General features: G+C 58.5%; 3 protein-coding genes and 1 pseudogene across 4 annotated transcripts in view; 2 read left to right on the forward strand and 2 right to left on the reverse strand.

Moving 5' to 3' along the window:
* Positions 1-1,185: 1,185 nt before the first annotated feature.
* On the forward strand, positions 1,186-11,837 carry CIB2 (calcium and integrin binding family member 2). Of its 2 annotated transcripts, XM_036231838.1 has the most exons (7): positions 1,196-1,275; positions 1,418-1,522; positions 3,886-3,920; positions 7,413-7,524; positions 8,680-8,827; positions 10,740-10,935; positions 11,295-11,837. In XM_036231838.1, exons 1-7 carry the CDS (start codon positions 1,225-1,227, stop codon positions 11,314-11,316), a joined length of 669 nt encoding a protein of 222 aa, XP_036087731.1. In that variant the 5' UTR covers positions 1,196-1,224; the 3' UTR covers positions 11,317-11,837. The 2 variants fall into 2 exon arrangements, with proteins under 2 accessions (XP_015981348.1, XP_036087731.1); XM_016125862.2 differs by lacking the exon at positions 1,418-1,522 and having other exon boundaries at positions 1,186-1,275.
* On the reverse strand, positions 6,489-6,608 carry LOC118611811 (annotated as a pseudogene).
* Positions 11,838-11,913: 76 nt separating the features above from the next.
* On the reverse strand, positions 11,914-18,185 carry SH2D7 (SH2 domain containing 7). Its single transcript, XM_016125861.2, has 6 exons — positions 18,010-18,185; positions 16,729-16,818; positions 16,074-16,239; positions 15,617-15,829; positions 13,917-14,576; positions 11,914-12,682 (listed from the first exon to the last, which is right to left on the reverse strand). Exons 1-6 carry the CDS (start codon positions 18,183-18,185, stop codon positions 12,632-12,634), a joined length of 1,356 nt encoding a protein of 451 aa, XP_015981347.2. The 3' UTR covers positions 11,914-12,631.
* Positions 18,186-21,804: 3,619 nt separating this feature from the next.
* TBC1D2B (TBC1 domain family member 2B) overlaps positions 21,805-22,343 on the forward strand; it is a 43,365-nt gene continuing 42,826 nt past the window's right edge. The window contains exon 1 of the mRNA XM_016125840.2: positions 21,805-21,969. The gene's annotated coding sequence lies outside the window, so the exon portion shown is untranslated. The remainder of the gene's footprint in view (positions 21,970-22,343) is intronic.

Raw genomic sequence — 22,343 nt, forward strand, 5'->3', positions numbered from 1 at the left:
CTTCCTCACAGCAACGTTGTACTAGTTTGTGAGAGAGGGCCTCGTTCAGGACACTGGCAGTAGCCATCAGAAAGGATGTGTTACGGGAGTTTTCTAGTCAGGTGAGTTCTTCTATTTATCACCTATGGGAGGAGGGGACTCCGGGACGAAAACATCCTCTGGAGACACTCTGGCTTCTCTACTTGGAGCAGCTGGAATGCAAGTGAACAGAGATGAGCAGTTGTGAAGGAACGTGCCGTGCAACATCTGGACATTGGCCTATTCATGAGCATGTAGAATCTAAGATGGGAAGAGGGAGAGCTTTTGTGAAAGCGATTGTGTGGTTTGGAAAGGCTTCTCCAACTCTAATATGGGAGAAAGGGGAAGTACAGATGGGGACAGTCTTACGAAAGCCTGTTTCTGCTCTAAAATTCCACATTCTCTTAATTTCTGGTCACATATCCTGACTTCTTTCCCACTGCTGAGGCCCCGTACCACATGTTCTATATAAATGAGGGATGGGTAGCTGGCCTCTGAGACTCGAGGTTCTCCATGATTCTCAGAGTGGGCAGAGGTAGCAGCATCCACATCACCTGTGAGCTTGTAGATGCCCACATTCTTGGCCACCCGAGACCTAGTAAATTCAGAAACTAGAGGTGGAGCCTCCTAACCAGTGAAGGCAACAAACTACCTGTTTTAAAGCACAAAGTCTCGGGGTCCTCTTCAGTCGGGTATGGTAGGGGCTGACCAGTGCCTGGGTCCAGGTGGGTTCTGCCGCTTCCCAGCTGTGGGCCCCCGGGCAAGTTGCTGCACCACTGCAGCCTCAGTGACCTCATCTGTGAGATGGAGATACGCCTGTAGAATTGGCTGTCCTGGAGTTGGAAATAACACAAGTGCGCTGGACCGCTAAAAGGCACTTGGCGATTACATTTGCCTAAAAGGCCTAGAAAAGATCCCGGCCTTTGTTACAGTCTCTGGGCACAGTAAGTCCTTTAAATCATCTGAAGTCTCCTGTCTGTGTCCAAGGACTCAAAGCCTAGGCGAGCAAAACCGGTCCCCCTCCCGCCCTCACGCTCTGCCAGCGGCCGGGAGTCCCCTGGTGGAGCCCCGCCGCGCCGCGCCGCGCCGCGCCGCAGCGGGGGGCGGTGCCCGCCGTGCGCCCCGGCCCCGCCCCCGGGCCCGGGCCCCGCCCCAACAGTGGGAGGTGCCGCGCGATGTTCGTGGGGCCCGGCGGCCGCGCGCACCATGGGGAACAAGCAGACCATCTTCACTGAGGAGCAGCTGGACAACTACCAGGTGAGCCCGCGCCCCTCCCCTCGGCTTTCTGTCGCTGCCGCTCCCCCACCCCTCCGAAAGCCGGCTCCCGGGGTCACATCTGGCCTCTGCCTTCACTCCGAACGTGACCTTGGGCCGCGACTCCTCAAAGTCTTCACTGCAGGGGAGACCCCCGGATCCCGGGAAGCGGCCCAGGAGAGCCCTCTTCTATAAAGGAGAACGGAGCTGGGGTCCCACCTGGCCTGGGAGTGAGTCCCGAAACGCGGTTGTAAGTTGGGGGCCTCTTGTTTATCCGTCGGGGTCTCTCCCTCTTGCTGCAGCCTGGAAGTACTCGGAGCACGGAGGCCAGCCAGGCACCGGTCTTCATGGTCACCTTTCCCAGCTCCCTCAGGTTCCCAGCAGCCACCCCTCAGATCCTTTTATCTTCCTCAGGAGGCAGGGAGCTGCCCAGATGAGACTCCAGTGCCCTCCCGCCCCTGGGCAACTCCCGCGGTTGCAGATGAAGCCCAGCTCGGGCCAGCCTGCCCACCACACTCCCTGGGCACTGTGTCCACCCACCACCATGCGCAGTCCCCCCACAGGCCAGACTCCCCCACCCCCTGCTTCTGCTCTGGGATGTCTCCCATCCAGATGGCTATATCCTTCCAGGCCCCACTCCAGTGCCTCCTTCCGGATCCCCCCCAGGCAGAGGGCCAGACTGTGTTGTCACCTGTGTGGAGTGTGCTGTGGGAGGGATGACACCAGCAGGGTCTCCATAGCCGCATGCATTTCTTTGGGGTGACGGGGCCTGTGATGTGGGCAGAAGGGAAGGGAAGCCCTGGTTGTTAATGTCCTCAGCCCCCCGGGAGGCCCCAGGGAGTGTGGAGCCACAGCTAGCGAGCACCCGTGGCGTGCTGGGTGCTGTGACTCATGCCCTGACTGTCGACTCCTGGGACATCACTGTGAGCTGGGTCGTTGGCTCCATTTTACAGAAGGGTAAACAGAGGCAGAGGAGCCGTTCAGGACCCTGCCTGGTCAGGCTCACCTGAGAATTTGAATCATGAATCTGAGGCTCACTCTTTATGTCTGGGGGGTGCTGTGCGTGCTTCACGCCCCCAGTGTGGTCTCGTGAGAGGCAGGCAGGGAGTGAAAGGTGTACTGGTGGAGGGTGTGAGAGACTGGGAGGGAAGGGGCTCTTGCTTTGCTGAGAAGGTTCAGGAACAACGCAGGCCCAGAAGGGCTGGCAGGCGGCATTCCACATGGGGCACAGTGTGGGTGGGGCTCGCAGGTGGGCACAGGGAGCAGGCGGGGCTTGCTGACGAGTGAGGCAGAGTGAGGAGTAGCTGTGAGGGGGTGAGGAGCCTGATGCCCACTTCGACCAGCTGGCGTTGGGCTCCCCTTTGGAGCCAGCAATGGGCTCTGAGCCACTGGCCTGGCGAGTGTAAGAGAAATGGGAGCCGTGAAACCCGAGAGCCTCACCTCTCCCTCCGTCCAGTCCAGCCCAATGGGGCCAGCCTGGGTGTCTGAGGATAACCCCAAGTTACCCAAGCGATGGCAGCATTTCAAGTCCCCCTCCCCGCCGCAGGGGCCAGTGATTCCAAAGGTTCAGGTTTCCCAGACCCCTCAGCTGCTGTTCAGTGGCCACTGAAGGACAAGGCCTGTAACTCAGCCTCCCCCTGGGACCCCTCCTCTGCCTCCACAGCCAGGGCCCTGGCCAGACCTTCCTCCTGCCTACCGGCCCTCTGACTACTCCCTTACCAGCCCCTCCCCTCTGTCACACCTGCCACACCACAGTCCCTGAGTTTCCTCACTCTGCCCCTTCCTTCTCCCCCTTCCCTCCTTCCTTGCTCTCTCTTCCAGCAGACACAATTCGCATCACCATTGCCACACAGCTTTTTCCGTGGACAAAGAGTTGCAGTTTGCTGCTCAGTTTCCCCATCTATACGCTAGGGAGACAGTGCCTGTCCCCACAGGCTAGTGAGGACGATTAAATGACATTGGATATTCAGAGCCCCTGGACCAGGCCTGTGGCCATTGTGGGCAGTGGGTGTGGTTTTCAGCTTAGGCTGCACCTAGCAAGGACCAGAGTGGCTTTGAAAATGGCTGGCGCCCTTGCCCCTGTCCAGATGCCATCAGTCCCTCCCTGCAGTCTCTCCACTGCCTTCCCATTGTGACCTTGTTCATTCCTGTGGCTTTGGACACCAAGTAGATGCTGATCTTCCCCGCCCTGTGTGCCTGGAGCTCAGGCTCTGAGCACGAGGCTGCTGCCCGTGGCCTCCCAGACACACTGACGCGGCTCCACAAGGCTCTCTCCTCAGGGGATGAACTATTCGTCCTCACTCCTGAGGTGTCTCCCAGCCACTGCCCTGGTGACAGCACAGGGCACCCCACTGGCCCCTCTGATTACAAGCACCCAGCTCTGCCCCCTCCCAGTTCCCACGTCTGCACTCAGGCCCCTGGGCCAGGCCTGAAGCTTCAGGAGCCGGTTCCTAGACCCACTGGACAGCTGTCCCCGGGGACGTGGGGTAGGGAGGGTGGTCGTGACTCCTCTGCCCTCAGCACCGTCTAGGGCAGCTCACCCCTCCCCCACGAGGGTCTGCTGAAGGGGGAGCCAGGGCCACACCACCGACTGACTGTGTGTTTTCTCTGCAGGACTGCACGTTCTTCAATAAGAAAGACATCCTCAAGTAGGTGTGGCTTCCGTTCACCCCTTGGAGCCAGGCCTGGGCCGGGTGGGCAGAGGGGGTAAGGGACCAAGCGTGGTGGCCGTGAAGGAGCACTGTCAGTGTCAGGAGCCAAGTGCAGGCTGCTGCGTGAACTTAGAACCACCCCCATAACCCCCGGGCCCAGATCCCTCTGCCAGGGGCTGAGCGTCTCCTGAGGAGCACCCGGCTCTGTGGCGGGTGGTCTCAGGCACCTTTCCATGTAACCCTCACTGTCACCTTTTGATGAGAGACTCTGATTTCACCCCGACCTTACAGATGGGACTTAGCAGTTGGGCCAGTGCCACAGCCAGGGACTGACTCCAGGCCCCTTGCTAGTTCTGTGCACCCTGGGACCTGTCAGAGGAGGGGTCCCTGTTGGTTGGACTACGGGTCCCTCAGGGCCTTCCTGGCTCCAGCTCGGATGTCCCCCTGCTTCTAAGGTCCGAAAGACGGGAGCGTGGCATGCAGTGCCCCACTGCCCCGGCCGTCCGCCAGGCCCCGGCCCTTCCCGAGAAGATGCTGTCTTTGGGGGCGGGATGGGCCTTGATGGGGAGGGGGAGAGGTTGGCCGCCTGAGCGCCCAGGGCCAGATGGTGAGTAGGACACCTGGCACCCTGCTCCGGCTATCAGGTGGCTCTGAGACCCACAGGTCTCAGGATCACTTTCCCCAGAGGCTGCTGGGCCGGCTGGGGCAAGAGCCTGTCGCGGCTTCCCACGAGGGCTGGGCGGTCACTGCCCTAAGCACTGTGCTGGGGCAGGCAGCGTCCCTCAGCCTCCCTCTCTGCCCAGGCTGCTCTTCCTCCCTGTCACCTGGGTGGGCAGGGGCACCCCACTTCCACCACTTGGAGGGGCAGGGTGAGGGGCAGAGCCATTGGCCTGGGCATCGGCACCCCTGGGCCCTGCCACCACTCCCAGCTCTGTAACCCTTGGCCAAGCTTGGAGCCTCCCCGGCCTCTGGTTCTTGTATAAAATGGATGGGGATCATGATGTCCACCCCCAGGGCACTGCCAAGGGGCCAGGACAGCAGGCTCTGGGACTTGATGGAGGGCCCCTGAGTGCTGCTGGCCCCACCCCGGTGGGTCCCTGGGTGAGCTGCACCCTGAGCACCTCAGGCCCACCCAGCAAGTGGCCCAGTGCTTGCCTCTCTGTTACTTTGTCCTCTCTGACTTTCTCTATCTTTTAAACACTTTGTATCACCTATTCTAGTTACTCTTCATTTTTTATTCCACATGGGATACGTGATGACTGTAGAAAATTTAGAAAATAAAGCCAGTCAAGAGAGGACGAAGAAATGACCTCTGATCCTCTTCCTCAGAAATAACGACTATAACCTTTTGGTGTATTTAACCTAATTTCATTATATGTCATGCCACTGTGTCCCCTTTGTATGCATTTACAAAAAATGTAGGTCTTGTTTTAATTTTCTTAAAATTTCTTTTCTTTAGGCAGATTGTATAGATAAGAAAATGGTTTCACTGCCCCCCTAATCCATTTAGTTTGACATGACATTTTGGTTTTCTGCATTTCACCATTATGCTAGCCTAGGGGTGAATATCCTGTGACACCGTGACACACAACCCACACCTCTGGGATTATTTCTTGGGATAAATTTCCAACATAGACTTCTGGCTTGGAAGGTATAGATGTTTTTGAGGCTTTTGATTTGTGTTGGTATCGAACTAGCCTGCGCCCGCGGCCGCGTGTGAAGTCCCATTCCCTGCTTCCTCAGTCACACCGGCTATTATAACGTTTTTGTCTTCTGTCCCCCAAACCATTTACTAAAAGTCCCAAGGGTCTCAAACTCAGCTACCTGTAAGGGCCAAGGTACACTGCAGATAAATGAGCCATGCAGTGAGGGTGGGGAGGGGGCTGTTGGGACTGGGGTCTGCAGGAACACCTGGTCCCGACCCCCAGCTGGTTTTTGCCTCAGCGGGTCAGGTTGTTGGCTGGGGTCAGGTTTCTTGGATAAAATCTTTTCATTTGTAAGTGTGGGCAACTGCATTTTAAATGATGACTTTAACTTAATTATCTCTACACGAAAGGTGGGCATGAATGTGGACCACTGACCACTCTGCCACTTCCAGCCCCTGTAGCTCGTGGACCCGTGCCCATGCCCATCAGGGGCCGCCTTGTCCATGCCAGCGTCTGCTCCATATGGTTTTACTTATCATAGATCTAACCTGAGTTTTAACATCTGACAGACCAACGTTTCCCCAGATGCCCTTCTTCTGAGGTTTGTCCCCCAGTTTCCTGCATTTATTCTTCCAAACAAACTTTTGAGTCATGTTGGCAAGTTCTCAAATAAATCCTTGGCATAGTTAGGTTAGGATCGTCGCTGTCACAGGATTCGGCCTTTCCCATCAGGAGTAGAGTGAGTCCCTTAACTCCCTAAATATTTGCTATCCTTTGGTGCAGTGTCATGGTTTTCCTTTACACACTTCACATTTACTTCATGCTTAGTTTTTTTTTGTTTGTTTTTTTAGGGTGTTTTGTTTTTGTTTTTTTTGTATTGTGAATTAGATCTTTTTTTTTTTTTTTTTTTTTTTTTTAACGTCTACAGCACCTGGTCTTCCTAGGGTGGTCTGCCCTCCAAGCACTAACCAGGCCCCACCTTGCTTGGCTTCCAAGATCAGACGGGATCGGGTGTGTTCGGGGTGGCGTGGCTGTAGACTAGATCTTTTTTTATGTCATATTTTTGAATAGGCTGATGCTAATGTATAGAAAAACTAGTGTAGAAGAGCCGCTGAGCTCTTTCTCATTCAAATACTTTTAAAACGGATTACTTTTTTTTCCCTAGCAAATAATAATTTGCCTCCTCCTTTCCAATATTTAAATATACCATTTATTTTCTTGACTAGCGACATTGACTTTCACTCGTGATGGTACTAGTAGGCATCTCACTTTTATGAGGACGTCCCTAATATTTTAACGTATGTACGATTTTGGGACTTGATTCAAGGCAGCTTCTGCTTTAGTAAGGTTTGTTTTTTATTGACAAAAGTAATGCTTTTTATTTTTATCAATAAATATTTTAGACAACGTGGAGATAGGCAAAGTAATAATGAGTCAAAGTTGACCTCTCGTCACTGCCGTCCGCTTGCCTCACAGGGACCATCCCTGTAAACACGGGGCATGTACTCGGCGCATCACTTTTCACAGGTTTTTCTGCATCTGTGCAACCAGCTAGTCATAACTGCAGCTAACGAGTAGATAGAAGACGTTACCTCTTGAGATGTTTTGTAGTCACAGACCTCCTAATGCTGATCCGCCCTCGTGTTCCTGGAATCAATCCCGCTTCGTCCTGAGAGCAGACTCTGCCACGTGCCCCTGGCCTTGATGTCCCAGTGTGTTGTGTCGCGTGTCAGTGTGGCCCGTCCATTCTGGGTGCTGCTGTGGGGCTCTTAGCTGCCAGCGGGCGCGGGCTGCTGGGGGCTGGGGTCACCGCCCCACACACATTCCTCCCTGCCCCTCGCAGGCTGCACGCGCGGTTCTACGAGCTGGCCCCCAACCTTGTCCCCATGGACTACAGGAAGAGCCCCGTCGTCCACGTGCCCATGAGCCTCATCATCCAGATGCCAGAGCTCCGGGTAGGTGAGGGTGGGCGGGCTGGGGGACAGGGCCGCCCCTCTGCATGGAGCCCAGCGGCCGAGTGGCCTCGAGGAGCCCGCCGAGCCTCTGCTGGCCTCGGCTTCTTCACCTCAGCAACACGTGGGGCTACCGTGACCAGTCCTGCCCACAGCACCCTGGGCCTGCGCTGGCCGCCTGCCCCTTTGTCAGACAGCCGGCCCCCCCATGCCCAATAGCCCTGGCGTCTCCTTTTTTGGGTCCTCTCTCTGTCCCTGCCTTGTCTGGCCGTGGCCTGTCACGGCACTGTTGCCCACGGCTTCCCTCCTTGAACTCCAGTGTGCACAGGGGCCACCCGGGGACCTGGTCAAAATGCCAGCGCGGGTTCCGAGTTCTGGGGGCCCGCGACCATCCCCTCTCAGGCTCCTGGAAGGGCCTGCTGGCGCTGGCGCTCCGAGCACACGTGTGTTTGACGTGAAGGCTTCTCTCATGAGTGCCTCACCCACGGCACATGTCAGATGCCCTTCGCCACGTGGTGCGGGACTTGGCACACAGCCCTCACGTGTGGCTCTGGGTTCACTGCATGGATCTGCCTGGGACCTGTGTCCTGGCTGTGACCTCAGTCCTGAGGGACAGTGAGGCCAGGCATGGCCCTGGGCAAGTGGCCAGCCTGGCCTGGACAGGGGCTTGTGAGCAGGCTCAGAGTTCCTGGAAGATCTTGGGCATTCGGGCAGGAGCCACGTGGTCGTCTCCGAGCCTCCTGGGCTGCCCAGGCTGGGCACAGAATGGGGTGGAGGATGACAGGAGAGACGGCCCTGAGTGACCTAGGGTCAGGGAGGGAGTCAGTGGCTGATGTAGGAGAACTCGCAGGAGCTGGGCATTTGCTGGCCTGGGGTCTGATGAGCTCTCCAACTCTTCCACTTGTCTCGTTCGGTGACAATGGGACATGACCTGATGCTGAGCTCTTGCGGGCACTGGCGTCACACACCCCTACGGCAACTCTCTCCGTCCCCTCACGGCCCAGTTAAGTGGGTGCAGTTACTATTTCCATTTTACAGATGGGGCAGCTGAGGCCGGGGGATTAGGCCACTCATCCAGCATCACATGGGCCACCAGCTGTCTGGCCTGGAGCCCTCTGGTCCGCCCGCCCCAGGCGATTGCTGTGGCTATCTCTGCAGGAGAACCCCTTCAAGGAGCGGATCGTGGAGGCTTTCTCTGAGGACGGCGATGGGAACCTCACCTTCAATGACTTTGTGGACATGTTTTCTGTGCTCTGCGAGTCGGCTCCCCGCGAGCTCAAGGCCAACTATGCCTTCAAGATCTATGGTAACGGGGACACTGTGGGAATGGTACTCGGCCCATTGGGCCACGTGGTTCCTGCTGGCTCAGCCCTGGGGGACAGTGGGACACCTGTGTCCCCAGTACAAGAGTGTCAGTCCGGCTGGGTGGCCAGTCACAACCAGGACACCAGGGATATTGTGGGGTCCTGGGAGCAGGTGGAAGAGGAGAGCCCCCCGACAGCAATGCTTGGGGCCCAGGTAGGGGGCCACTGCAGGGCTGCAGATGGGCTGGGCAGCTCTGTGCTCTCGAAGGGTCACAGGCGTCCTGGGGGTGCAGGCTGAGGCCTCAGCCAGGCACTGAGGCCCCCATAGGACACTCTCTGTCGGAGGTGAGGCCACCTCATCTCACCCAGCCCTGGGTCCGCCATTCCCCGCCTCGACCACCAGAGGGCACTGGTACCACAAAGTCCTGGTTCTACAGTGACCAGAGGCTTCATCCCCACTGCGAGGAGTCATCAGACAGTCCAGGGACAGGGACACGGAGGCCCAGGGAGGGGCGGGGACCCATCCTCGACCAGAGGAGCCACAGACACACCTGTCCCACAGACACACGTTGATCACCAGGCACCAGGCCTTTCAGGCTGATTTGCGCGTTGCGGCTGTGCGTGTTCCGGAGATCTTTGGTTTAGGCTCATCTGTGCACCCACGTGTGTTTGCAGCTCAGACACACAGAACCTGCACTGTCTCCCCACCACAAACCATGCCTGCTGCTCCATGAAACCTTGAATTCCACACATCACCCCTCTAGTCTGGACCCTGTGGCCTTGCTCCTGGGCAAGGCTGTTGTCTGCAGAGAAATGGCCGTGTAGAACTGGGCTTAGGGCCCCACGATGGGAGGACTGGGTGCCCTCGCTTGCCTGGCTGGGGTGGAGTGAGGGAAGGCAGCTGGGGGCCTGAGGAGAAGGGACCAGCCCCTTCCTGCACCCCCGCCTTCTCACCTAAAGTGGGCCCAGCAGTGCCCATGTCGCCAGCCCTGTGGGCGTCTGGCCAGCCCCTCTGCCAGCACTGTCCCCCAGAGTAGGCTGGGCACCCCTCCGAGGACACCAATGAACCCTGCGCTGCTCCGGGCGTCCACAGTGCAGATGGGCGGGAGGCCACCTGCCCAGAGCCTGGGCTCCGGGATGCGCCGCTGACCAGGGACGTGAACCCCAGCAGGTCACTTGCTCTTTCCAGTGTTGTCTCACCTGTGCAGCGGGGGTCGTAGTTGCACCTGCTGAATAGGCTTGTTTTGGGGGTTAAATGACCTGGAGCCTGTGACACTCACTTAAGCTGTCATGTCAGGGTTTGGCCAGTGGACAGGGTGCTCAGCGCAGGGGCCCGTAGGTCTGGGAAGCTCCCCCCAACCAGGAGGGGATGTCGAGCCACAGCAGGAGGAACGGGGTCTGCTGGATGGGTCCATGGGAAGGGCTCTGCCGTGTGACGGCCTGCTCCTTGGGTTGGGCGGGCAGCAGGAAGGTAGGGTCACTGTGCCCAGCCTGTGTCGAGGGGCAACACCTCTGCTGAGTAGAGCCAAGCCGTGCTGCCCACTCTGTGCACAGAAGCCAGCCGTGGGGGCCGCCCACTGAGGGGCCTGTGCGTCCCCGACTGCGAGTCTGGCTGGGGACCAGAGGAAATGGTGCAGCTGAAAAAATTCTATCTTAGCTTCACACAGGCCTGGTCACAGTCCCCCAGGCAGCCCTCTAACCTCGATGCGGCCACTTGGCCCCTCTCACCTGGATTTCCTCAGCTCTCCAGGGAACACAGGGTCAAATTCCCAGGAGGCCTTGGATTTGGATGGCTGAAGTGTCCCAGGAGCCAGTGTCCCCAGAGTGTGTGTGGAGAGGCTGCCGGGTGTACATGTGTGACCTCTTGGAGGCAACATGGCCCTGGCCTGAGCGTCCCTGCCCCCTGCCCCACAGACTTCAACACTGACAACTTCATCTGCAAGGAGGACTTAGAGCTGACGCTGGCGCGGCTCACCAAGTCGGAGCTGGACGAGGACGAGGTGGTGCTTGTGTGCGACAAGGTCATCGAGGAGGCTGACCTGGACGGCGACGGCAAGCTGGGTTTCGCCGACTTCGAGGATATGATCGCCAAGGCCCCCGACTTCCTCAGGTGCCACCGGAGGCTGGCTTCAGAGGGAAGCTGAGTGCGGGGGCTGTAGCTTACATTCTGGCCTCCTGGGACCTCGCGCGGGCTGAGCCGTCACTGCCCACGAGAACAGAGGTGCCCGCGGGCCCTGTGCAGCCAGGGAAGTTGCCTCTCCCCTGCAGGCCGAGGGCAAAGACCTGGGGCCTCCGTTGACGTTGGGGTAGGACTCGGCACGGCGGGTCCACAAGCCTGCCTCCCCTCGGCGCAGGCCGACTGCGTCCTGTGCCCCCCAGAGCTGTCGGGGCTGGGCCAGGCTGGCTTTTCCCCGACAGGCCCTGGACCCCCAGCCCAACCTCACACACTCTCCCTCCCTTTCTTTCCAGCACCTTCCACATCCGGATCTGAGGACACTGCCAAGGCCACAGGGGCCCAGAAGCCCATCGTCCTGATTTGCTGTCTGTCTAATCATGACCTCCAAGCTCCCAGGACTGGAGCTGTGGCCTCCGGGTTTGTACCCATGGACATTTCCTTGGCCCTGTCAGCAAAAAATCCTGAAGCAGGGAAGGGGTGAGGGACAGGGCCTTCCCAGGCCCCACAGCCTGCCTTTTGTCCCCTGACCTGCCCTGTACCCTGGTCCTCTCCCCATCAGAAATAGCCCCCAGGGAGGAGAAGGAAGAACACCTAATGTGGGTGGGATGTACTGACTTGCCACAGTGTTAGAGACCCCCAGGCCATCCAAGGCAACATGGGACAAAAAAGAGAGACTGAGGTTTTAACGAGCTATGCAATCTTTCTGGGAGCCCATGGCTGGGCCATGCCTTGCCTGTCCCTGTCCGTCTCCCCGCCCTTCCCCACCACGTGGAACCCTCACTGGTGTGTGCCGCCCACAAACTCGTGAACTCCTGGTAGTAAAAGCCTTTCCTGTCCCCGTGCTGTGTGTGTGTCTGTGTTAGGACATGCTCCCTGGTCCCTGTCCCCCTGGGCCTGGGACCCACCGCCAGCCGTCACCTCTGGGTCAGCACCGCCTCCCTGCCTTGGGCCCTCGCTTATTTTGGTGCCTGTGTTCCGGGTGGTCAGGCGAGCGTCGTGCCCCTGCCCCGTGACAGCAGTAGTTCTGGCGAACGTTTGCGGGCGCTGGCCATGTGTCAGGCCCAGGCTGGTTGCCGTGTGCAGTCCTGACAACCCCAGAGGCCTCTGGGTGGGGGGCTCCCGCCCCAGCTCTGCCTGGGGCGGGGTGGGGAGCCGTGTCCACCTGGGGTGATCAATCTGTCTTCTGCCTCCGTGCCTGGGGCAGTGGGCAGGAAGCAGCAAGCTGTCACGCTTAGGGAGGTGGGGGCACGGAGAAGAGGGCCAGTGGGACGGAACAAAGGACCAGAGGAAGGGGGTCCAGGCCGAGCAGCCTGGCCTGATGGTGGCCGTAGGCCAGGCAGGTCCCCACATCCAGAGCTGGTGCTGGGCAGGGCCCTCGGGGCTCCGGAAGTAGGCTGCCAGCTGGCCAGGGTCTCAGAGGGTATGAGTCCCCTCCTCTCTGGCCTTGATTTCCTTCCCCGGGGAGGGGGACAGGATGCAGCCTGGGCAGCAGGCAGCCAGAGGCCCCTCTCTGAGTTTGGCTGTGCTGTAGGCTGGGGGCCCTGACGGGCTGAGGGCCACTTTCCAGTGAGCTGGGCCTCCCTGGCTGGATGATGGAATCCTGGGCTCTGGGCTGCTGGAAGCCAGGCCCTCAGGCTCTGTGCTTCTTGTCCACAAAGAAGAGCCTCCGGGGCTTGTCAGGCTGCAAGGAGGGAGAAGATGCTGGAGCCGGAGGCCCTGGAGAGGGCAGGGGACCGGGCCTGGGAGGTCCTTCGGCACGGCGGGGGCCTGGCGGGATTTCCACCAGGCCCCCTTCCCTTGCCAGAGGGCCCTGGGGTCCCCTAACCCCCAGAGCTCTTTGCTCAGCCGGGCCCTGGCATGCAGTAATGCCCTCGGTGGAGTGGGATGAGGCTGTCCACAGCGCCACCAGAGACCAGGCAGGACGGGCTTCGCAGCCAGGGCAGGAGCAGACATGAGATGTGGCTTCTGTGGTTCCTAGGACTGGCCGCCCACAGTCCCAGGAGATTGCCCTGCCCGGGTGTGTGGGCACAGCTGTCAGGACTTCCTGTGAAGGCCCCTCAGCTGGGGGCAGGTTTCGCTGTTCAGACGGAAGAGGTCTGTACGTGCCAAGGCCTGGGGCTGTCCCCGTGGGGTGCGCCCTCCATGCTCATCTGCCTCAGGTGTGGGCAGAGGGCTCGGGGTGCAGGAAGGGACTGCTGAGCACGCCCCTCCCCTGCCGTCCTGTTCCCCGCTTCCCCTCCCCTTCCTTATCAGAAATCCTCAGCATGACAGCTCTGGTCGCAGGAGCTGTCCTGGGCTGTGTCCTGAGCACTTGCAGCTGCCCTGGACACGGCTTGAGGACCAGCCACTCTACAGATGAGGGACTGGACGTCCCGGGCAGTGTGGCTAAAGAAGAATACAGAATGCCCAGGTAACTCTGAGTTTTCGGATAATTGAAAAGTAATTGCAGTACTTGGGACATACTTATGCTTGAAAAAAAATTACTGGTTGTTTATCTGGAATTCAAATTAACTGGGCTCCAGTGTTTTATCTTGCTAAATCTGCCAAACTTCAGTTGCCAGGGAAACTGTTTTGCCCAAAGCCACATGGCCTGGGAGAGGCTGAGCCCTGACAGGTCAGACCCAGAGCCAAGACCCCCTGCAGTGGCCAAGAAGGAGGGACAGGGAGGGACAGGGAGTGGGGTCTGCTGCAGAAATAGACCTCAGAAGGACCTGGAAGCCTCCATCTCACACCCACGTCTACTGCAGCCTCTCCCGCCGCCTCCAAGCACCTGTCAGGGTTGGGAAGGTCTGGGCACCTTGGGGCAGAGGCGGCGACCAGGGCTACATGTCCCTTCTACTGCCAGTCCTCCCCTCAGAGCTGGTCAAAACCCAGCCCCGGCCCCCCCAGCCCTCCCCCCCGCCCACCTAACCCACCTTTCGCGTCAGCCCAGCGTCCCTGCTTGTGGCTGCTGAGATTTGTTCGTAAGTGTTCCTGGGCTCCGGGAGCTCAGGGGTCCCCCCATAGCCACAGCCCGGGGGCTCCGACAGCTCGCTGCGCTTGAGACCGGCCCTGGCGTAGGGGGGCTGGGCCGGGGCGCCCCAGCAGGCTGGGATCTGCTCGTAGGCGCTGTCGTTTTGGTCGGCCTCGTCCCTGGCCTCCTCCGGGGCTGCTGTCCGTATGAGCTCGTAGGCGTCTGCACAATGGCCCTGAGAGCAGGGCTGGGCCCTGTGATGCAGCTTCGGAGACCCCTGGCTCCAGGTAGCAGCCGAGGGTCCCAGGGCCTCAGAACTGGGGGGCTGGAGGAGGCCCCAGGAGGTGGGAGACACTGCGGGGCCCCAGCCTGGGCCCCTTGCAGCGAGGGCAGGCCTGCTCTGGCCCCCATCCGGGGGGCTCCTCGGGGCCTTCTTGCCAGGGACGCAGGCCTGGCTTCCGGCCAGTGCCAGCCCGTGCCCGCCGGACCCCTCTGCACCCTGCCCCAGCTGCATCTGGTTCCGCTTCCTCAGGTCCGCGTAGACCACGTTGCTGGTGCCTCCGAAAGACTCGTCCAGAAGGGAGGCGCTCCTCTTGGGGAGGGGGGGCACCCCGATGGGCACCTGGGGGGGAGGGAAGAGCCTCATGGAGTGAAATGAAGCTCCGCTAAGCTGAGCCCCACATCTTGGCCTTGGTTTACTCGACCGTCCCATGAGGGGTCGATCACACGTGCTCAGGGCTTGGCCAGTGGCCGTGCAGGGCTGAGGACGGTTTTCCCTTGGCATTCTGAGTCCAGGGTCACTCCTCTCCCTGTACCGGAGCCCATGCTGCCTCTGGGGCCGCCCACCAGTCCCTCGGGGCCCCCTAGCGCACCCGCTCACTGCTCCCCCACTCTCAAAATGGTCCCCCAAGCTAATCATGTGTGTCCCGCACAGCAGACAGAGGCTGCCCCGGGGGGCAGGACTCAGCAGTGAGGGCGAGCGGCCCGCAGAATTCCCATGCCAGCTGGGAGCTGGGGACACATGGGGTGCCGAGGCCCGCATGATGTTGAAGACGATGACATGTCACGGGGGAGCGCACCGGCAGGCCTGACCCACGCTAGCAGAGGGCAAGCGGAGGAGGGGGGCTGTGTCCCGCAGTGCAGGTGCCTCTCTGAGGTGACAGTGACGCAAAGAGTGAAGTGCTGTGAGCACGAAGCACAGCTAGGAAGCACGTCCGGGCAGCAGGGGCGGCAGGAACGGCCCGGCAAAGGCCGGACACGGGAACAGGCTCACGTGCTCACAGCGCAGAGGTGGTGACAGTGACGCAGCCCGAAGCGGTGCGGCCCCGGACCCCCGGGAAGGTCTCGGATTGTACAGCATCCGATACTAAGAAAAACCTCTGATCCCCTCCCGCGAGCTGCCGTGGGAGACAGGGCGGGCCTGACAGACAGAGGGATTTGCCGTGTGCTGCGTCCACGGCTCCTAGGAAGCATAGGAATGGTAACCCGAGGCTCGGAGCGATGATGGGACTTACCTGAAGTCACCCAGCTAGAAAGGCCAAGCCAAAGTGTGACCACATCCAGTGGCCAGCGCCAGCGGCAGGCATGGCACAGGCTGACCCGCTGCAGCCTGAGGCATGGCATGACACCCACTGCCCCCATCTGGCACCCGAGTGCCCTCACCTCCGTGCTCTCCTCCTCTGACACGTTCCCAGGATGCCCGTCCAGGTTCTCCCTCATGGGCAGGAAGGAGATCTGGGGCTTGGGTGGGGGGCGGGGGCCAGCGGCCCTGTCTGCGACCCCCGTGGCAGACGCCGTGGCCGGTGGCTTTTCCAGGCCCTGGTTGGGCTGGTGGAGGCCCAGCATGATAGCATCGTACAGATCATTGTCCTCTGGCTGCGGGCGGTAGGGGCACAGCAGGCGTGTGTGTGGTCACACACCCCCTGCCGAGGGACTGACATGCACCCACCAGGTCTTTGAGCTGGGGGAGGGGGAACGCTGCCTCGCCTTCGTCTCCCCTTCATGAGTGACCCCAGGTGGCAGTGGATGGGGAGGAAGAGGCACATGGCCCCGAGTGGCAGACACCCCAGGCATGGGCACCCTGCCTTCCACCCCTGCCCCAGGGAAGAGACATGCCTACCCGGGGACAGGCAGCAGCCAGCGTCTCCCCAAAGGGCTCAAACTGCGCAACCTGGTAGTGCTGCACCAGCTCGGCCAGGCTGCCATGGCTGTGGGTGTCCCCTGAGACGAGGTAGCGCCGGTCCGGGAGCTGCGTGATGACGAAGTGTCGGCAGCGGTCACTCCCCCTGCAACACAAGCGCTTGTGGCCTGAGGCTGCTAATAATAAATTCAGAGTGAGGTCCCCCTATGCCCTTGCCCGGGGCAGCCTCGCTGGCCCCACCCCGGTCCCCTGCTCTGCTGGCAGCCAGGGTCCAGCTCCCGTGCCCACCCACGCCGGGCACCCCAGGAGCCGCTGACACCTTGGCCCCACGCCTCCACACCTGTTCCCATGTAGTCCCCGCCGCTGGGCATGCCCCCCAAACCCCGGCTGCACCTCACACTCTTCCCTCGATGCTGAGCTCGGAGTGCCCCAGCCCCTCTCATCGCGACCCTCTCTGACAGCAAGTGGCCAGAGGCCCTCAGGAAATGTCTGGCGAGCACAGGGCACATGATGGAGGGAGCCAGGGCCCTGCAAAAGCCCGGCCCCTGGGCTGGTAGGGCCTCCAGGCTGATCTGCAGGGCTGGTTCCGGGAGCCCGAGCCGGCCAGGCCCCTGCAGAGGGCTCCCTCTCTTACCTGTAGGACAGGATGTAGCCAGTGGCCCGGTCACTGAGGCGGATGAGGAAGGAGCCGAGAGCTTTGTCCCCGAGCAGCTGCTCCGTCTGCCTGGGCAGAGGACGTGCCATTAGCCGGCGCCCGTGCTGTTATGGCAGCAGGAACAGCCTTGACCTGGACCTGCCCCGGGGTCCCTGCTGGCTGTGTCCTTGGGTGCCAGACCTCCAACCTCTACAGAGGCCTCCCGCAGACCTTAGGTGGGTCTGTGGTCTATGCAGGCTCAGTTGAGCAGCACAAGACTCAACCTGGGGCTGGGCTGGTGTCCTGAGGGACCCCCCGCCACGGCAGCCTCACTAGCAGGCACAATAGCCACTGACCCTGGCCACCCCCTCTCCACCTGAGTAGCTCTGCAGCAGTGGTGGGTCCATATAGCTGCGGTGTTTAGGTTTGTGGGGCCCTTGCTCAGGACCACCATGCAAGGTGGAGTACGAGCATCCCCATCTGCAGCCTGCTCATAATAGCAACTCGTAGGTTCTCACCCCCCTGCATGTCCCCTTCAGCCCTGGGCCACTATGGATATTTCTAAATGGTGCCAAGTATTTTGGAGGCATGCTGGACAATTCCAGCTATGGTCTGGTTTGGCAGCACTGTCACCCAGTTACTCACCAAATACTAGGTGCCCTCTCTGTGCAAGGCCAATCATAAAATTTGCAGGGCCCAGCACTAAATGAAAACGTGGAGCCCCTCACTTAAAGAGCAAGACTGTCAGGACAGTGACAGCAGGGCATGAAACCAAGACCAAGCTCTTCTGAGCAGCGGGCCCCACACGATCTCACAAGTCGGAGCTGTGACGCTGGCTCCGTGCCAGGCACTGTGGCAGGAGAGCCGAATGACCAACTGGATTTGTCTTTCATCCAGTGCATGGGCAGCTGGGAGATCCAGCCCAATCGGAAAGCTGACCCCTACATCTTGGCCTTTATTTCTGGGGTCGCTGTACACCCAGGTTTTCCTGGGACAGTCCCTGCTTAAAACAGTTCTAGCCTGTCACTAACGGTGTTGGGTCTGGATGATAAGCAACACTGTCACGTCGTTCAGAGCTGGTCTGAAAGCATCCTGCTCCCACGGCCCCTGAGTCCTGGCCTATGCACAGAGGAGTCAGCCTGTTCCCCTCACCTCCTCCAGGGGTCCCTGCCTAGCCCAGGGAAAGGGCAGGACCTAGTCTTGTCCCAGAGTCCCCAAACCATGTTCTTGGCACCTCCGGGCTGTGGGCCATGCTGGGCATGTGGACAGGGGCAGCCTTACTTGCGGGTGATGAATCCATGGAACCAGGGGGGCAGGGCTCCGTCCTGCAGAATGAGAGGGGCCTGCGTCTCCATGAACCACCTCAGGGCCAGCTCCTGCAGCTTGGCCAGGGCCTGGCCGTCCGCGGCCCCCTTGAGCACCCTCCCCAGGCTGAGCTGTCTCGGGCTGCCCTCCATCTGGCCAGCTCTGGAGTAGAAGCAGAGCCCAGGCCCCTTGCCCCTATATCTGTGTGCCACTGCTCATTTGCCTGAGTCCACGCCCGCCCCAACTGCCGGCGGCACACAGAAGCCCTATTGTCACCTCTGGGCCAGTGGCTGGTTCTCTACTATCATGTTTTGGGGTGGCATCTTGGCTGGCTGGAGACACTGCGGGTAGGATCACCTCTGCAGCCGGGGGCAGGGGGCCCTGACTTCCAGCCAGCAGATGAGCTGCCCCCTGGACTGACCTTTCTCCCCAACCTGCAGTGCTTTTCATGGCTAAGACCAGCCCTGGCAAAGCCTATGGTACTGCCGCTGTCAGCAAGGTGAAGAATCCGAGTTCCATGTGTGCTCCCTCTCTGAGGGCCACTTACAATCTGGTGACGTTCTGTGCCGATTAACCCCTCCTTCCCCTCGAGATGTATGTCCTAGTCTCTAGGTCACTGCGAGGAGAAATGGGATAGCATTGCGGTTTAGATGAGGGGAGGGAGATCTATATAAACCCGAGAGGGCGATATGTGTCAGGCGGTGGTCACCCGGGCCAGGAATGGGGACTGGGGCTGCTGGGGGCTGCTGGCGTCAAGGTTCTGGTCTGGATGGCGGGCCAGATGAGCTCTGCACTCATGGGACATGGCTGCAGCCACATTTCCTTGGTTCCAATTCCAGCTGATGAGCTATGTCACCTCGAGCTAATGACAACAACTTTTCTGGGCTTCGGTGTCTTCATCTCTGAAGCAGGGACAATAACGTGAGCTGTCATTAGGAAGGTATTAAGTCCTTTAGCAGTGTCCGAAATTGCACAAGCAGTCAGGCTCAGCCATCGCCTTGGTGGTGGTGGCGACGAGGGTATGGCCTGACAACCGTTTCTGTCATTACTGCTGTTACAACTTCATCGTGGCCACCTCAAAATGCTAACGGCGGCTGTGTGGTACATGTGATTTAGAGGAACGGGAAGGGCCTGAGGCCAGCCTCTGGCCTCAAGCTGGTCAGCTCTTTCCCCATCTGGGGTGCCCATGGGCCCCACACGGGGAGAGAGTGAAGTATGGCAGTCCCCACTCTCTGCTCAGGGTCATGCATGTGGCAAGTGTTTCCAGGGGCTCAGCCACTGGGAACCTCACTTTTATAAACAATTTACGGCCTTGAAAGTGGGCTGTCCACTCCAGCCAGGGGACATGGAAGGGAGCCACCGTGCTTGTAATTGCTAGTTGGTCTGTCCACCACAGCTATAAGCCAGGGCTATGCCAAGGTCAGAATAGAAAGCCCAGCCTCATGCTGACAAGGGCTAGAATTCTCTGTATGGGGGCAGGTGGGTGGGCGGCGGACTGCATCTGTGTCTTTCCTGACCTCTGACTGATGCTCAGCATGTCCTGTGGTTCTTGTCATCAACGGAAATCACACAGATTCCCAGGTCATGTTACAGTGGTTGCAGACATCTTGAGACACCATCTTCCTCATCCCTCAAAACTACAGTAATGAGACCCAGTGCTGGGTCTTGTCATTTAACATGCAAATAAAGAAGCTTGGAGTAACTTCACAAACATTTTGTTAAGTCTCTTTCAACGCAATTAATTTCCACTGCGATTCTAGGCATTTTCTCTTGTGCATTGAAAAATTCTATTCTGAGAAGTGCCTGGCATCACCTGACACCCAAGTGGTTCCCAGCATGAAGAGGCTGAGGAAGCTGGGGTCTCCCCCGGAGTGTGGCTGCTGCCAGCGAAATGTCCTGGAAGTATTCAAATACAAAGAAATGTGTTTCTGTAATTTTCCATGAGGTGTCCTCTTGGGACCTGCTCGGCTGGATAATTTTAGGAGGAGAACCTGGGCGTTTGCATAAGAAAATAAAGGCTTTGTGTAGGAGAGAGCCAAGACCAAGGACAGCTCACGCCAGGGGCGAAGGTCTGGTCAGGCGAACAAAGGGGGTGTGTGTTTGTGAACATCCAAGTAAATATATATGTTCTTCTTTTCCTCCCTTTCTTATGTTAAGGTGGCACACTACACAGTGTCCTGTACCTTGCTTGGTAAAACACACTGATGTATCCTGTAGCCTCTTCCATAAGAGTACAGACAGGGGCTGCCACACTTTTTGTTATGGCTGCATGGTCTCCTGCTGTACAGCCACACTATGATTTTTGTAACTGGTCCCTATCAATGATCATTTGGGTTGTTGCCAGGGTATTTTCATTTTCATCATTGCAGCACTGGGTCACCTCGTGCAGATTTGACTAAGCATGAGAGTGAGTACACCCACGGGACACATTCCTGAAGCGGGACTGCACCGTTACAAGGACATTTGCACTGGGAATTTTGATAGAAAATGCCAAATTGCCTTCTTTAGGGGGCCATATTCACTTCAGGTCACTAAATATTAAATGAATGACTAGATGAATGGACAATATTTTCAAGCTGAGTCATTTTGCAAGAAAAAGTGGTGCAGGGGTCCGATGTGGGTCCAGAAAGTCACCAATTCTACTGTGGGTCTTTAAGCCCCTCGATGTCACTGAGCGAGCTAGTCTTGTCATCTGTGGAGCTGCTGGGGCGGAAGGTGGTACCCAGAGACACCCCTTCCTGCCACCCTCCCGACAAAACGAAGCCTGTTCTGTCTTATTCACGGGACAATGGGCAGATAGTGGGAATTCGACAAGGGCCTATAAAAATATCTGAGACCTGAAAACAAAACAAGAAATAAAAACCCACACCAGTATTGGCTCCAAAATCTAAAATAAGAAAAGTGCAAAATCACAGTGAATGAATGGATCAGTAAATGTCTACACAACAACACTGCATCACCTTCATCCGGTGTTCGTAAAAGTTCCATCCTGTCTGAACACGGTTTGGAGGTCACATAGTCTTATCTCACGAGGATCACCCAATGTACAGGGAAACGGCCCTGCCAACCTTCCACCCTCAGCAGCCCAGAGGGTGCTCAGGCCCCTACCTGTCCCGGCCCTGGCATGCTGGCCAGCACCTCGGATGCCCTCCTTCTACGAAAGAGAAGCACAAGGCGAGTAGATTTGCCTGCCAATTTGGTAGGGAAATGAAACCTCCTGGAAGCCAGGGCTGAGAGCTACTTGCAGCAGGAGCCGCACAGGTGCAATGCTTTTCCGAGTTTCAGCATCCCAGCAGCAGGTGGAGGCGAAGAGCAGGGCTGGGCTATTTATTGAATAAATTGGCTACCAGACTGAGGTCTTTCACGTTTCAGGTGCTGTGCTGAGCACCTGGCACTTACTACCTCGTTTAAACCTCACAACAGCGCTCGGAGGTAATTACTATTATTATGCTTGTTCTACGGATGAGGAGACTGGGGCACAGGGCGGTTGGGTGATCCACCCAATGTCACAAAGCCCCTCCCTGACTTTGGAACCCTCTCTTGGCCTCCAGAGCCCAGTCCATCCCCCCTGCCCCATCAGGGCAGGAAGTGTGGAAAGCAAGTTCACTGCCCAAAATTCCCCCTTTCCGTAAACAGCAGCTACTTCCTCTTGAGTCAGCCACTTCCTCCTGGTCACTGGGTTCCAGAGAGGCTTGAGGGGGCAGGGACTCACATGGGCACACAGTGCAGGCCCCCTGGACCGAGCGAACCTGCACTGGACATAAGGGAGGGACACAGGGTCTGTGTAAAGCTGGCTCCTGACCTCAGCACGCTGATATTCAACCTAAGGGATTCTGGGAACTGCGAAATGTTGGCGAGCCATCTAAGAAGGGTTCCAAGGAATGTGGAGCCACCAGAGGCAGCCCCCAAATTTCCGTTTGGGAGAGCCTTGATAAGGTGATCTAGTTAAAAAGGGGTGGGAACTAAAGTCTCATTTGTTTAGAATTTTACCTAATTATAAAAATTGAAGCTGGTGGGCGGTGCTAAGGAGAGGAGATAAAGCCCCATCCTGGACCGTCATTCCAGCTCATGGTGCCAGGAATGAAGGGCGAGGCAGTGCAGGATTTGTTTATGAAATCGTCAGCATCCCAGAGTGGCCTTGAGAGAGTTGGCAGGGCGAGGAAGTGCGTGTTCATTGAAGTGTTGTGGCGCGTTTAAATCTAAGACCCACGGAGCCAATTCAGAACAATTATGAGCCTTTATTAGCCGGCCGGCAACTGACTCCCCAGTAGAGAATCAGCCCCGAGCCTCCGAAGGAGGCATCTTATAAA

Source organism: Rousettus aegyptiacus, unplaced genomic scaffold (assembly GCF_014176215.1).
Source record: "Rousettus aegyptiacus isolate mRouAeg1 unplaced genomic scaffold, mRouAeg1.p scaffold_m13_p_14, whole genome shotgun sequence".
NCBI lineage: Eukaryota > Metazoa > Chordata > Mammalia > Chiroptera > Pteropodidae > Rousettus > Rousettus aegyptiacus.

Coding starts and splice junctions, on each gene's coding strand:
- SH2D7 (XM_016125861.2), bottom strand. CDS start 18,185: ATGGAGGGCAGCCCGAGACAGCTCAGCCTGGGGAGGGTGCTCAAGGGG. Junction 16,819..18,009: donor CATGGATTCATCACCCGCAA/GTAAGGCTGCCC, acceptor TCCTCTGCCCAG/GCAGACGGAGCAGCTGCTCG. Junction 15,830..16,073: donor TGGCTGCTGCCTGTCCCCGG/GTAGGCATGTCT, acceptor TACCGCCCGCAG/CCAGAGGACAATGATCTGTA.
- CIB2 (XM_036231838.1), top strand. CDS start 1,225: ATGGGGAACAAGCAGACCATCTTCACTGAGGAGCAGCTGGACAACTAC. Junction 1,523..3,885: donor GTGAGTCCCGAAACGCGGTT/GTAAGTTGGGGG, acceptor TTTTCTCTGCAG/GACTGCACGTTCTTCAATAA. Junction 8,828..10,739: donor CTATGCCTTCAAGATCTATG/GTAACGGGGACA, acceptor CCTGCCCCACAG/ACTTCAACACTGACAACTTC.